The sequence below is a fragment of the Rhea pennata genome, chromosome 3 (assembly GCF_028389875.1).
Source record: "Rhea pennata isolate bPtePen1 chromosome 3, bPtePen1.pri, whole genome shotgun sequence".
Taxonomy (NCBI): Eukaryota; Metazoa; Chordata; class Aves; order Rheiformes; family Rheidae; genus Rhea; species Rhea pennata.
In genome coordinates this window covers 108,066,475-108,081,948 of record NC_084665.1, presented here as the reverse complement: position 1 = coordinate 108,081,948, position 15,474 = coordinate 108,066,475, and the positions used below count along the sequence as shown (strand labels likewise).

Genomic DNA, 15,474 nt, shown 5'->3' with positions numbered 1-15,474 from the left:
CACCAAAGCAAAATACTGCTGCAAACTTTCACTGGTGGGAATTAATATAAAGTCTCAGCTGTCAAAATATGTCTTGTTTTGAGAGTCTCCCTTCCTGCTTGAAGAGTAGACTGGAGGGATAGACTTCAATTTAAAAAGTAGATGTGTAACTATTACAGTCAATGGAGTCTGGAGGGAAACTCAGCTAACCTGCCACTACATCCTCATTTAGGCTGAGCTGAGTTGCTCTCCAGGCTGCATTGACTTAATTTCAAAATGTGCTTAGTTCTCACCTTCATGGCTTTTGGTGAGAATGTTTTTTCTAGAATAGAGATGAACAAATGTTCAGGAACGCAAATAAAAAATAAGTAAGTTTTGAATGGGAATTGTTTTCCTGTGCACAGTTTTTTCTATACAGTTGTGAATTTAAGAACAGTGAAATGTTGAAATACTATGACTAGCACTTTTCAGAGACAAGACATGAGCCTGGATGAATCTTTAGGCTGACTCTGTGTGCTTATTTTACTAGGATAGTTTATTTCTGATAAACCTCAATATAGTGAGTGCTGATATGTCCAGACAGGAAAACAAGAAGTTGAGTGTTTTTTTTTTTTTTTGTTTGTTTTGTTTTTTTTTTTAGTAGAACTGAAAATTAAGATTGACTTGTATCTTTTTTTAATCTGCATTAAGGCCTCTTTTTGCAGAACTGCAGGCAAAATGTTACTATACTACAATATAGTTTATGTGAATATGATTATGCTACAGAGGTAGAAGCCATCATATGAGATAACAAGCTGCTAATATTTTTAAGGACTTAATATTTATAATACTGCAAAATCTTAATAACTCATAATACTTGATTCTGGTCAGTACTTGGTTAATTGCAGCAGATCTATTAGATCTAAGTGAAATCAACATTTTTCTGTAAAATTTAGTACCTCACGGATTTTTTGGATAACTTTAGTATTCTCATTTTTACTACTGTGATGTACTTTATAAGCAAACATAATCTATCTGTAATCCTTGCTTTTTTCCAATTGAAATCTGCAGAGGTGCTTGTGTTAGATCCCCTTGGAGAAAAGCTATTGACAGCTGCTTCAACAGGAAGTAGGCGCTTTCTAAAGGAAGAGATCTCGTAGAGAAGGCAGAGAAACAGTCTTGCAGTGCTGTACGTTCCTTGATCAGCGCTTTTCAGTTTGAAGAAAAATGGACTTGGTGATGGTAGAGAAGGACAATTAGAGTAATCAAAGCGGTGGAGCAACTGCCTTGAAGAGAGGCTAAGAAGGCTGGGACTCTGTCTGAAGAAATGGAAAAGGCTGGGGTGCTGTGGCTATTTATAACATCGTGTAGGTAGTGGATTGCAGTTGTTCAGCAAACTTTATGAGACTTGAGCTAGCAGGTGTTCTCTGAAATGAGTAGGAGATCAATTTAAAAGTGATAATATTTCTTGATGTAGTAGGTAGTAAAATGCTGCTACTGAAGCTTTGCAGGCAGAGAGTATCAGCAGGTTCAAAAAGAGATTAGACAAATTTGTATGCAACAGACTCATAAAGAAATACTGACAAGGGGCATCCAAGGGTACATCTCCAGCACCTGATATAATTAGCGTGGATTCTGAGGAAGCAGAAGGAGAATGGATTGCAGAAAAGAACAAGCTTGTTGTATTCTTCCTAAGTAACATCATCTGCTGCCTGTCAGAAACAAACCCTGGTCTGACTCAGAAAGCCATTTTTTGTTTTTGCTGTTTTCTGGGTTTTTTGATCAGCTGTTCATTTTTAAAGAAAAACCTCTTCCATACGAATTACACTGTTTTATTTTCACATGAACTATCCTAAACTGACCACAGATGTCATTGCTTGCTTCTTTCTTGTTTTGCAGTGAATAACCCTATACCTTCCAACTTGAAGTCAGAAGCTAAAAAGGCAGCTAAAATATTAAGAGAATTTACAGAAATAACTTCCCGGAATGGACCTGATAAAATCATACCTCGTGAGTAAAGAAAATTTTTTGATTCAGTTAAAACCTCCTGTTATCCAGTTCTTCCCTGTGTTGAAAACCTGCTCTCTCTAACAGTGTCCTGTGTTTTTGCTGACATTTACATTAAGAGGAATGAAGATCTGGAGTCCAGTAACTTTTGTGAAAGTATTTTGAAAGTAAAGGTGATTCAGTTTGCTGAATGCTGAGAAGGCATTATTTGCTGAGAGAGATTGCTTGCATGTTTACAACCATAACATATCAGCATAGCATAGGAAAGCTTTGTCTCTGAACGGAGACTTTGAATGGAGTCTCTCATGGTCGTGGCCTGTGTATGACCATTCTTAAGGAAGAACCTTGAATAGTAAGTATAGTTCTTGACTATCAGTGTTCATCAGAATTAGCAATATGAAAATTAGTGGAAGGAAACAGATCTTTGTACTTTTCTCCTTTGAGAAAGGCAAGCACTCTTTTTTGCTACTGACTTTCTTATTTTTGCAATTGTTATTCTGTGCTTCTAGACTCCTCGTTCATCTGGTGCTGATGGTTGTGGTTTTGAATTTGTAACTATTGTGTTCTAGGAGGTCTATAATAAGACTTGCTGGATGATCACATTTTGACACAAACACTGTCTAATGGTATAAGCTGATTCAGGTGCTACATGTCACTGTGATTTAAATTCAGACTTCTCCAGAAATCCATAGAGACATGGATGCCAACTCTTTACGACCTTTTCATCTTGCTAAGGGTGAATTTGCATGCAGTGTTCATGGCAATAAGCAAACTAATTCTATATGAACTAACTTGAGTAGCTGAAGCAGTCTAGCTGTGGCAATGTAGGGGTCAGTGCAAGCTAATATAACCTGTGTCTCAGCTTTGTGGTTCTTCATGGAGTGCAGATACTATTTTTCTTTTCTTTTTTTTTTCTGGTTCACTTTAAGCTTTTACTTTGATTCTTTGACTCTGTGTTCAAAATTCTTAAATATAATTTTATTTTTCCCCGTCTCTGAATTTCTCTTAAAAGATTTTTATTAAATGATTTTACTGTTGCAGCTCATGTAATAGCTAAAGCCAAAGGCCTTGCAGTTTTGTCTGTTATCAAGGCTGGATTTTTGGTGACTGCTCGAGGAGGAAGTGGGATTGTATTAGCCCGTCTTCCAAATGGAAGTAAGTGGATGTTTTCTTTTGTGCTTCATGGGATAATTTAAAAGAATGTTTCCATTATTTTTTTTTCACAGCATACAACATAAGACATGTGAAGCCTAGTAGGTAACATTTGGTTTGAAAGTTGTTTTCAAAATTTTCTACCTATTGTTGACTAGGTGTAAGTAGTTTCAGCATCTTTATAGAAAAGTATGTGAATGTCTTAGTGTGAGTGAAGTAAAAAAATCTGTAGTTTAAATGTTATTCAAAAAATCAATAATATCCAATAATGGACAACTGTATGATAAAGACTTTGTGTACATAAGGATTTACACTTCTTGCATTCCTACTAGTGGGGTAAACAGTATAGTTATGTGGCATCTGTGTTCTAGGGGTTGTGAATGCAGTTTTAAATAGAAAACTTATTAGCATTTTTGAATTCTAACAATAAATTGAGTCTTTCTTTTAACTTAAGTAAAACTCCTGTTGTTTTGTGTCTTGTTTTGTGTGTCAGCCTGGTCTGCTCCTTCTGCAATAGGAATTGCTGGCCTTGGTGGTGGATTTGAAATTGGAATTGAGGTACAATTTTACATTTAAAATGCTTGTTAACAATTTCCTTTTGTAAGAAATTAAAATATATTTACAAAGATCTAAATATCTATGAGATATTGAAATCTGTTTTTTGTTTAAATGAAGTATTATAAAATTCATTTATACAAGTCAAAATGTTTTTGGTTTTTTTTTTTTTTTTTTTTTTTTTTGGTCCTGTCAATCTAATTGCTTGGAGATATTTAAATAAAAATAAGTGACATAACAGCTATTTCCTTTTCTTACTTCTAGTAAACTTATTATTTTCCCTTGTGGAAGACTTCCAATCAGTGTTCACATATAAGCCAACTGGAATTAATTATAAGTATGCTATATTTAATATTGTATCAAATGTTTTGTTAAAGAGCAGTCAGGGACTCCATCTGGCAAGGGACAGTGAAAGCAATAGAAGTTAGAGTAAAATAGAGTCTAGCTAGTACTACTGTACTTCACACATTTATATTCTCTACTCAGACTTGATCATTGATTTTGATGCTCCCTTCACTTTGGGAGCATCAAAACTGGTGAAGAAACTCTGAAGAAATCCTGCAGAAAATGAGCCAATTTCCAGCCAGTAGAAACAGTCGAACAAGGGACTGTAACACACACAAAAAAAATCTGCCTGATCTGAGCCTTGACCATTTGCTCTCTGCTTCTGCTTCCCTTCTCTTCTTACTCAGTAGGACTCAGACTGCTTCATCTTAGTTTGCTTCCAGCTGTTCCCTTCTTCCTTGCCCCCACGTTCTTTCCCATTCTTCCATTTTCTTTCTGTTTAGCTTGTATTTTACTAATTGAAAGGAGTCATTTTCCAAGAGAAAATCAGATGTAGTGTTATGCTGCCAACAAGATCTCTTACTAGGGGCATTTACCCTTTGGGAGAATCTCTGCGTGGCTGAGCTGTGTGGTACAGGCGAGCCCCCGGTATGTCTCCTATAGTTAACCAGCCATCCATATCTTGGCAACCAGGCATCTAGTACTCGCATCATGAGCAACCAATCAATATTTTATTGCATCCTCATTGTTCACTGGGTGATCTTAGGCATTATTACTGTATGCTTTTTAAAAGCTGCTGTTAATACAAAATTACTAATTTTTGTGAGGGCTTTTCTTTGACTTTCATGACTGCAGCATCTGAATGCATTACCAAACATTAATGACTTTCAGCCCCAGGGGCTTTTTATGCTTTTCCCCTTTGTGGCAAATGAAACAAACTCTTCTGATGCTTTGACTGATCAATGAAACTTCCTTTAATCTCTCCATCTAATATTTTAAAAATGTAACTATTTAGTATTGATTTTTACTAAAATAATTTTAATACACAGAAGCTATTTCTGAGAGGACTTTTTTTCTGAACACTGTTGTGTCCTTAGTTTGATATTTTAGTAATTCAACTTTCCAAAGTACTATTTCTGTTCTAGTATAGTTGTAATACAATTTTATTTTCCTGTTCTAGGTAATAAATACTATTCAGAAATATCTAAATGGCTTAGGAGCCCCACTTCCAATTCAGCACTATTATAGCAAGTTATGAGCTCAAACATTGTGGAAATTGTTAAATTTTGTTCCTATAGGACAGATCATAGTTAAGCAGTGGTACTTGTGCATGTTTATAAGCCATAAGAAAGAAATCACAGGTTCACAATTGATAGTACTTACATGTTTTTCACAATAAAATAATTTGGTTCCTCAAACTAAACACTAATTTCAAAATTTATCTAAATGCTTTCAATCCAGCTTTTCTCACTGTGGATTCATTTAGCTTATTCTCTAAACAAAGGTTCTGATCACTGTTTTTTTTAATCAGAGAAAATAATATAAAATTTGATTTTCAGGATCATCTTTATGGGTAGAGGAGGTAGCAGAATCCCAGATGATGTCCTCTCCCTGTTCCTGGATAGTTCAGAAGCTAATAACATCAGCTGTTTTTCGTTTGGGATAGGGTGGGGGTTACCATGGGCTAATAACAAAGAGCTCTTTTACACCGTAGGTACTGGTGGGCAATTCCTGCTCCCCCCACTCCTTTTATTTTGTGTGGGTTTTTTTTCCCAAATAATTTAATATTTCCTTTCGTGTTCCCTGCTGTCATTTTTTGGAATTTGGGGTAAGTTGAAAATTCTTATGAACCCCTGTTTCAGTCATGTCCATCTGATGAAAGGTCAGGCGCAAAGAGTCTTTGAGTACCCAAGTTATCTCTTGAAAAGAAAATCCATCACGGTAAGCCTCTAAGGCTGTAATCCACTCCGTTGAACTCTGAAACAGATGGTACTGCGTCAGTCCCAGGTGTGCCAGTTAATTCATCTGTCAGGTTTTTGAGTGTTTTTTTTTCTTTTTTCCAATACATGTAACACATTTACTGAGCTTTCAAATTAAGTAGTGATTCTTATAGGGCTATTTTTGTGTTTGAAAGCTTTCTTTCTTTCTTCCTTTCTTTACAATGCTTCCTAGTTTGAAAAGAGAGTTATAGCAGAGTTCTGCTGAAACTTGTTAATTTAAAGAGAGGTATAGTTTTACAGTACTGGTAGGCATCGGCTTAATACCAATTCTAGAAATAGAAATTCTTTTATACATGTATTTTACATCACAATCTAGGTAAATATAGTGTTTCAAAAAACAATGATTTTTTACTCCCATTTTTGAAGTATTCAAATGAAGAATACCTTGTTAGCTCTCTAGAGATTTGCTTTATTAAATTCTTGAAGAAATGGGCTACATGTCATAAATTCAAGACTTAAGAAAATTATATATAAATATATATGTATTAAAGTTATTTCCTGACAAGAAAATGAAAATGCTTTTGGTAATGAGAAAATCTGTATTTTATTTTGTTGTTGCTTATTCTTTGGACAGACAAATAAGTAGTTTTTGTTTATTATGTTCTCCTTTGTCTTTATTATCACTTCAATTATGGAATGCTACAAATGATTTTGTTAATCTGATCTCTATTCACACTTGATAATGCATTCATAATTGTTTCTGAAAGCTATATAAGATAAAAATTTGTTAGTCGGGGCATCAAGATACCCTGTTAGAACTGTTCCTGTCATGTTGTCCACATTGGGACTTAAAAATAAAATAAAATAACACTAAATGAATGAATTTTTAGTTTCAAAATGTCTTGCTGAAAAAGAATCAACTTTATGAAAACTGTTTCAAAGGAATTCTTTGCAAGAAGCCTGAAAGACTGAGCGTAGAATGAAAGGTTCTAACTTCTTTAAAAACTTGATAAACATAGAGTTAGTTTTTATTTGAGAGAAGGAAATATCTTGTATGCTTCCACCTATTTTCCCACAAAACAGAAAATTCTTCTCTGATATAATTCTAACCTTCTTCTTGAAAAGTACAATACTTTTTTTGATATTTTTGTAGGTTTCAGACTTAGTAATAATATTGAATCATGAGAGAGCAGTAGAAGCTTTTGCCAAAGGAGGCAATCTTACACTTGGAGGAAATCTTACTGTGGCAATTGGACCTCTGGGGAGGTGAGTAAAATATTGTCCTAACATGAAGTAGAATTAAATATGAAAAACAGTTTCCAAAGCTACTTAAACATTCATAAGACTTTCTTTGACATACTTGCATAAACAGTGCAGCCTGTTATGTTTATTGGACTATATTGTTCTGCCTTTTCAGTCTGTTGTTGCCTTTTTTTGTTTTAGATAAAGGCATTCATTGGCAGAAGTAACCTGTTCTGAAGTTTATTCTCTCTTTAATATTGTTCTTTCCTCTGAGCAAATTAGTTGGAAAGAAAATGAAACTTCTGCAAGAGACTATTGAAGGCTAGTCTTGATAAAGAGCATAGGCGCTACAGTGCCAGACTCTGAATTATTATTTTCATTGATCTATGGGCATGTACTTTCTGTCACTTCAATCTAACTGATAGTAAATTAAGAACAATACACCAAATAATTACTTCTGAAGCTTAAATGTGTTAAGCCAGCTCAATGCAAAGAATCATAGAACAATTTAGTTTGCAAGGAACTCCAGGAGGTCTGTAGTCCAACAGTCCAAAGTGAGGTCAGCTATAAGATCAGACCAAATTGCCCAGGGCTTTATTCCAGTCGGATCTTGAAAACCTCCAAAAATGGAGATGGCATGACCTCTCTGGTGAACCTGTTCCACTGCTTGGCCATTTTCAGGATGAAAAAGTTTTGCCTTATGTCCAGTCGAAAAATCTTCTGTTTCAGTTGACATCCATTGCCTCTTGTCCTTCCACTCTGCATTGCAATAAAAGAGCCTGTCTTTTTGTATCTTGTTTATATCCTCCTTATAGGTATTGGAAGGCTGCTGTTAGGTCTTCCTAATCCAACTCTTCTCCATGCTGAACAAGCACAGTTCCCCTCAGCCTCATCTAATGTGGCATTTGCGTCCTGATGTTTTTATTTTTATGATGAAATTTTAAATGGCATTTGTCATCTTTACAGACAAGAAAAGGAGGATACAATGATACCAGTTCCACAGACGAGATAGATTTGTGGATGCGAGGAAGGGAGTGGATGTCCTTTGTCTTGACTTGTATCCAAGTTGGGACATCATGGTTTAGGTGGGAATCTAGCAAATGGGTGAGAAAACATTTCAGCAGACACAAAGAATAGCAGTAAATGATTCATGCTCTACCTTGAGGCCAGTTACATGTGGAGTTCCTTAGGAATCTGCTCGGGGACCTTTTCCATTTAATATCTTTATCAGTGACCCAGAGGAGAGGTATTATACCCTCTTCAAGTTTGTGGATGACTCCAAACCAGGAGGAGCAGTCAATACACTTCAGGGCAGGGCTGCCGTTCAGAGGATTCTAGACAATGAGGAGGAAAGATCCAACAGGAAACCTTCTGAAATTAAGCAAGGATAGATGCAAAGTTTTGCTCCTGGGTTGGATGAATCCTCTGCAGTGGTAGAAGCTGGGGCATTGCAGGCTGAGTAGCTGCTCTGCTGAAAATGGCTGTGGAGGACCACAGATTAGCCATGAGTCAGCAGTGCACCCTGACAGCAATGGTGGCCAACAGCACAAGGGGGCTGTCTCAGCAGAAAGAAGGTGAGTATTCCCCTTGGCACTTCAGAGACTGAGCCCAGAATGCTGTGTCCAGTTTCAGCCCCATAGTATAAGAAGGATGTTGATGAAGTTGTGTGTGTCCAGTGCAGCACCACCAAGATGGCTAGAGGCCATTTTGGGCAGGAGTTTGGACTAGATGACCTCCTGTAGTCCCTTCAAACTTAAAATACCTGATAATGTATAGTACAAATGCTGAAATCCTCCAACTCTGTGGAGCTCTTATAAGACTTTAGTTATATTTTGTGCAGTTTTGGCACCACAAAATCAAGAAAGATTTGGATGTGTTGGATAGAGTTCAAAGCAACAGCAAACATAATCAGGGCTTTTTAAAGCGTCTATGAAGAATAACTGAAGAGCAGTTTAAAAAAGAGAAGACTAACATGTGATAATGTCTCCAAATGCGTAAATGACTGCAAGAAAAAGGAAAGCAATAAAGCAGTCCTCTCTATCCATGGCAGACAGGAGAAAAATAAGATTAACTTACAGTAAGAAAGATTTCTTGAAGCCTGAGAAAAAACTTTGAGTAATAACGAATTTGTCTATGGAATGTGTGGAATAAGTATCATTGGAAGATCATTTAAAACAAGCTAATCAGAATTTTACATATACTTATACAATATATATTATATCCTGACTTGCGTATTTTTAATGGTCTTCTGAAATCCTCATGGTTAGAGTTCTGACTTCTGAATGCAAGAGGAGATTTAATGTTGAACATTCTCAAGGCAACATTATCATGTACTTCAGAGGAAATGTTGTCACACAAGATAATTGTTTTGTCATGGATCTTGTCTGAGATGAGAACTGAAAGTGGATTTCAGATATGACCCAATAATATGTTCAATAGAGTACGTAAGAACAGAGAAAAGTGAAATTCTCACTGACTTCTGTGAATGCTTGCAAATTATTTCTGACAACTGGTAGGATTAGTTTAAGAAGACAATTGCTGTTCCTGTTGTAAAGCCAAATTGAAGAATATCAGGAAAAAATTTTTTCCTTCTTCTAGAAACTTAGAAGGGGATGTCGCCCTGAGAAGCTCTGCTGCTGTCTATACATACTGCAAATCTCGAGGACTGTTCGCAGGTGTATCTCTGGAAGGAACTTGTTTAATTGAAAGGAAAGAAACTAATCGCAAGTAAGTTCCCTTCAAATGTAGAATATTCAACAAATGAATAGTGACACAAGGACACAACATTCAGTTGGGAAAAAAATAGTATATTTTGAGACTATTATGTGCTGAGTTTAGGGTTTCTTGAGGGATGTAAATATCTTTAATTTGGACAACATACAAAGGATATTGAGAAGATACTGAATGTTTAAGGAGATTGTGTATTGTAGAAGATAGCTCTAAAGAAATTTACCATATAATGACACATTTTTTTTAAAGCCACTTAAATAAAATCTGGTTTAGAGCCTCACTGAATATTGAGCTTGGGAAAATCCTTTCCTTATGTATTGTTGTTTCCTTTGTGCAGCCTATTAAGGCTTGAAATCTAAGGCATCTCTGAGAGCATTGAAACAGCATACTGCAGATCCTAATACTTCAAATAACTATGAAAATCTAGATTAATAACTAGATTAATATCTATTAAATTCTGTGTGTTCTGTTTATGAAAACTTTGGTTCTGCTAATATCAGCAAAGACTATTACTACTTTTAATGACAGCATGTCAGTAATTTTCAACTTTCTCCATTAATAAAATTGCAGTTTTACTGTTCTACTGCACATTAAGGAATTTTACTGTGTTGTTAAGGGATATATTGCAATGGTTTTTTAAAAGTGAAATGCATTTCTTCAGTATGTGATTGGCTTTTCAAATGCTCTAGTTAGTGTATGCTATATGACCAAAAATATTACTGGTGAAAAATAGTATGAAATAAGGTAGGCATTCAAGTTTACTGTAATTATCGTTCAGAATTTATAGTATTGAACTACTTTTGTCATTTCTCAATAGATTATCAGTATGAGAAATGTGAGGGAGCATTTGCAGCAAATGAAGTTATCTAGATAAGGAAATGTCATAGTGATGAAATATCTGGTATCTTTTCTTTTGTATCAGGTTTTATGGGCAGGATATTCGTGCTAGTGCAATCTTATTGGGTGATGTGCCTTTTCCTGCTCAAGCAGAAGATCTTTATGAAACTCTAGCATCCTTCACTGAAGTGTATGAAAATGAAGGGCAAAAAAATAATCCAGGAAAAGCTGTAAGAGAACAAAGAAGGGTTTGTCTGTGTCTTTTTCCATACAGGTTTTTTCTGTTGTAGAGCTGTTTGTAGTCATATGTAATGATAATGTTTATGTATATGTGGCATTCCTAGGATCTCTACTGGATGCTTACAAATATAATGCATAGCAGAAATTTCATATGCTTAACATGATCATTCAAGTATACTCTTCACTACTGTCATAGTAGCCTTTTCTGGATGAGTTTGTTGCTATTTTTGCTTTACATCCTCTAAACTATGTATGGCCTTGTTTTTAGATCAGTGCATAACCAAATCTGAATTTTGATTAGAAAAGTATATTCCAAGTATTCTTAATCAAGTTAATCTGTAAATAATGAGTGTACTAGATTTAATGCGAATACTTTTCATTTTTCTACTTTTTCAGTCTTCTATTCAAACTTAGAACAATCATATTTAAGATAAATATAATTACAAATACAATACTGAGAACTGTAAAAGATGATTTTTTTCTGCAGTGTTGATGTTACTGATAGTCTGTCTTGTACTTTCATCTTCACAGTGAATTGTCCTACGGTTATGTATAAATTTGTATGAAAATTAATTTTGTAATTTGTAGTTTTCTTCTCAAACTCACACAACTTCAGTGAAAAAGACTAATTTTCAGTAAAACTTGACATACCTGCACAGTGTATTTCCAGGTGTGATACAATTTATTTTAAAATCTGTATATTTTAGGTAAATGACCCACCTGCTAGACCATCATCAAGACCAGAGCCACATAAGCCCTCTGTTAGGCCACCACCACCAGGTTAGAAGATCCTTTTGATAAAGATTAGCTTATTGCTGTATATAAAAATAGAGCATTAAAACTGATGAACATTATACTATTCTTACAGTAGAACCTGTCTATATTCAAATTTTTTAATACTCTTCCTTGGACAAACACAGGTTGTTATGGTTCATGAGTGAGAAAGGTAAAGTTTGCTTTTTCTTCAACTTTTGGTAAATTTATTAATGTCATTTTAATGGTAGCGTAAACATTTCTTTAGCAGATATCTATAATGAACCTTTTCTGTCTGACAGTTTTGCTACAGAAATAGTGTTCATGTAGTACAAAAATACCTAATTGCTCAAAGGGAGCATTAATGTTTATTGTACACATAAAAGCACCTTTAGTACAATGTAACCTCTTAGCAAAAAGAATAATCCTACTAAAAACTTCTAGTTTATAGAAAACTAGATTCCCTTCCAGATTGTCTTCATCTTTGAATATGTGGGTAGAGTTCTAAATGTTGAGCCGGGCAGGCAGAGTTTTGGCTCTGTACCAATTTATTTGCCAAAGTTTTCTCATCAGAAGTGAGGCTTTACTGCCCTTCCTGTTGTTAATTTGATGTATTTCTCTGGACAAGGATGTGAAGCACAGTCCTTATTTCTTTCACCAGCACTGCTCCTGAGATAATTTCAATCATTTTCTAACTATTTAACATGTATTTGAAAAGCAGTGTACATAATATAACTATACATTGTCATGTTGGGTAACTTGCTATTAAATCTTCTCTTACAGCTAAAAAGAATTCAAACAAACTTTATCCTGAACTTCCAAATGATTATGGTTCTGTGGGTAAGTACTGAGCTTGTGCCTATTTTATGAAATCACACCTATTTTATTAATAATCTGAGAAATTGTGTAAGTAATCTGGAAAACATCTAGCATCTGTGCGTGGGTATTTCTCTTTATTATCCACATGTTAAAATAAGATTCCTTTGCATACTCCTGAAAATATTTCATAAAAGTGATTCATGTTCCCTGGCTTTAAATTCCATCAAAGATGAGTCCTGTGGTCTTTTTATGAATGGCAGAAATCTTTTTTCTTTATTCAGCGTGCTTGAAAAGAGCACTGAATGTAGTAAAAGTGTTTCACTTTTGATCCTAATTGAAGTAAAAAAGAAAGCTGATATAACAAACTTGGGTCCAAGACCTTATGCAAGGCATGATAACTCCTATTTTAATTAAAAAGTACCTCCTCAGGTCGTATCTGATTACATTGGCATAAACATAGATTTCCATTTCAGTTTTACCCCTTCTTTTTTTTTTTTTTTTTTTTTTTGTACTGAATTGAGATAACTCTGCATTATACCAAAAAGCTATTGCTTGTTCAGTGCAATTCGGACTCTCCCTTGAGCTTAAAGAAAAGACAGACAATTTCAGTTTTAGCTTTAATTAATATAGAATCTGATTCTGTAGTATTCACAGTGGGACTGTGGGTCCCATCATCTTAGGGTCTCTGTTAGGAAAAACATTACAATCGAGTGACTGTGTTCATTTAGCTTCCATAGTGTTCTTTCCCATTAAAAAAATGTCTTATCTTTCACAGGAAAAAGACTGTTAGCCATTTTAAAGTCAAAAAAAATGAATTATTTTTCCCATAAAATACATTACCCATTTGATAAATACCTTACTCTCTGCTGGGATAAAAACCAAGACTGAGGCATTGTATGTTAGATATATATGTGTGCGTATAATATTTTTGTGTATACATATATGAGTATAAATATTTGGATATGTATGCACATTTTATCATGTACACAATTTGAAAATATAACAAAATATCTCTTTATATGAAAAAATAGGGTTAAAATGAAGCTTGATAGTTGATCACAATAAAAGTCTAAATCAGGCTAACAGAATGCTGTGATTTAACTTAGTATTTAACTTCCATTGTCTCAAATGGAAACTCAGAATGACTGGAAACGGCCAAACTCATAAATGTGTTTTGGTTTATGCAATTAGAGATTTTCACTAAAAATGTAAGATAAGATATATGCAGCTTCTTAAAGATTTCTAGAAATACACAAAAGATCAGGATGCAGTAGGATCTTCTGTAAACAATACTTTCTGAAAGAAATGCTGTCTCATGGAAAAATTTCATTTACATTACAAACCTAAAATGGGATATTTTGCCTTGCATTGCAGGTTATATTTGCATAGTAACACTTCACATACTGTCTGTATCTGTAGAAGTGCTATGTGTCTCTGAAGACTAAATAGTTGTTCTTTTCCAAGAAAAGATTCAAGTCAGTTCTTTTGCTTGTATGCTAGCACCATTGCCTACGTGCATGTTGATGGGATGCTGAAACAGTTTAGAGCCCCTTATAGTCCAGCTGATTTCAAGAGAGCTGCCTAGCAATCCAAACTTGTACTAGCCAATCTTTATTGCAGGATTAGTTGGTACGACTAATGTTCTACAATAACCTGAAAAAAAACGTTCAGCACTTCTTGTTTTTTCTAACTTAAAAAAAAAAAAAAAAGGAAAAAAAAAAGACAGTTATTGGAAGAATAACAGAAAAGTACATAAAACTGATCTTCAGGAAACTGTATATTAAATATAGCTGCCAGTGGAGGGGTAGGTTTTAATATTTAGTAACAAGCTTGTCTGTGTTGCCAATAATAAGAAGCTAAGGGTTCTTTATTTGGGATTTTTGTTACAATTTTTTGATTTTGCACTTACAAAAGTAGCAGGAGGGTTGAAATGATTCTTTTTGTTACATAGAAGAAAAGCAAGACTTACAGATGAAACATTTTTAATTGTATTTTACGTAGACTTGGATTATCTAGATAGGAAATGTAATATAACCCTTTCAAGCACAAGAAAACTGTAAAATGAAAAACATGTTCTTCTAAACTGATATTTTGATACTTAGCTATGATGCAAGTAGAGCTTTTTTATGTAACTGATTAATACTTAAGGTAATGCATTTATTTTTAAAATTATGTTCAGTAACATATTTATGTTTCCAGAAACTTGGAAATAATGCAAATTTCAGTTAAAAGAAAGAGAGAGAGAGAGACCTTTTACAATTCTGAAAACAGATGACAGTGTTAGAAGGATTCAGTGGAATGTGAAGGATTTGGAAGGATTGAAAACTTCAAGGCTCCTTTGAAACTACCGACATTCAGAAATAACCAGTTCTACATATAGAAATCAGGACAAAAAAATTTACTAGTTTATTCCTTCTAATCTTCTTTTTACAAAAAATATCATTTTGAATATTTGTCTTTTTACCTTGTAGAAGAATCACAGAACGGTTGAGGTTGGAAGGGACTTCTGCAGATCATCTAGTTCAACCCCCTCCTCAAGCAGATTCACCTAGAGCATGTTAGACAGAATCATGTACAGTCGAGACACCAGAGAAGGAGACTCCACAACCTCTTTGGGCAACCTGTTTCAGTGCTCTGTCATCTTACAGTAAAGAAGTTCTTCCTCATATTCAGGCAGAACTTCTTGTGTTTCAGTTTGTGTCTGTTGCCTCTTGTCCTGTCACACGGGACAACTGAAAAGAGTTTGGCCCTGTACCCTTGACACCCTCCCTTCAGGTACTTACACACACTGATAAGATCCCTCCGCACCTTCTCTTCCCCAGGCAGATGCTCCAGTCCCCTCATCGTCTTCATGGCCCTCCGCTGGACTCTCTCCAGTAGCTCCATGTCTCTCTTGTAGTGGGGAGCCCAGAACTGGACGCAGTACTTGAGATGAAGCCTCAATAGGACTGAGTAG

General features: G+C 35.0%; 1 protein-coding gene across 5 annotated transcripts in view; it reads left to right on the top strand.

Annotated features, from left to right (window-relative positions):
* SH3YL1 (SH3 and SYLF domain containing 1) overlaps positions 1-15,474 on the top strand; it is a 57,650-nt gene that overhangs the window by 11,456 nt on the left and 30,720 nt on the right. For 3 of the 5 annotated variants that reach the window (XM_062572974.1, XM_062572977.1, XM_062572973.1), the window contains 8 exons: positions 1,858-1,968; positions 3,007-3,120; positions 3,611-3,675; positions 7,051-7,163; positions 9,738-9,866; positions 10,792-10,954; positions 11,654-11,726; positions 12,483-12,539. In XM_062572974.1, the coding sequence (XP_062428958.1) occupies positions 1,858-1,968; positions 3,007-3,120; positions 3,611-3,675; positions 7,051-7,163; positions 9,738-9,866; positions 10,792-10,954; positions 11,654-11,726; positions 12,483-12,539 (825 nt within the window). Of the gene's footprint in view, positions 1-1,100; positions 1,326-1,857; positions 1,969-3,006; positions 3,121-3,610; positions 3,676-7,050; positions 7,164-9,737; positions 9,867-10,791; positions 10,955-11,653; positions 11,727-12,482; positions 12,540-15,474 lie in introns of those variants that run through there. The other 2 variants (XM_062572975.1, XM_062572976.1) reach the window with 2 other exon arrangements.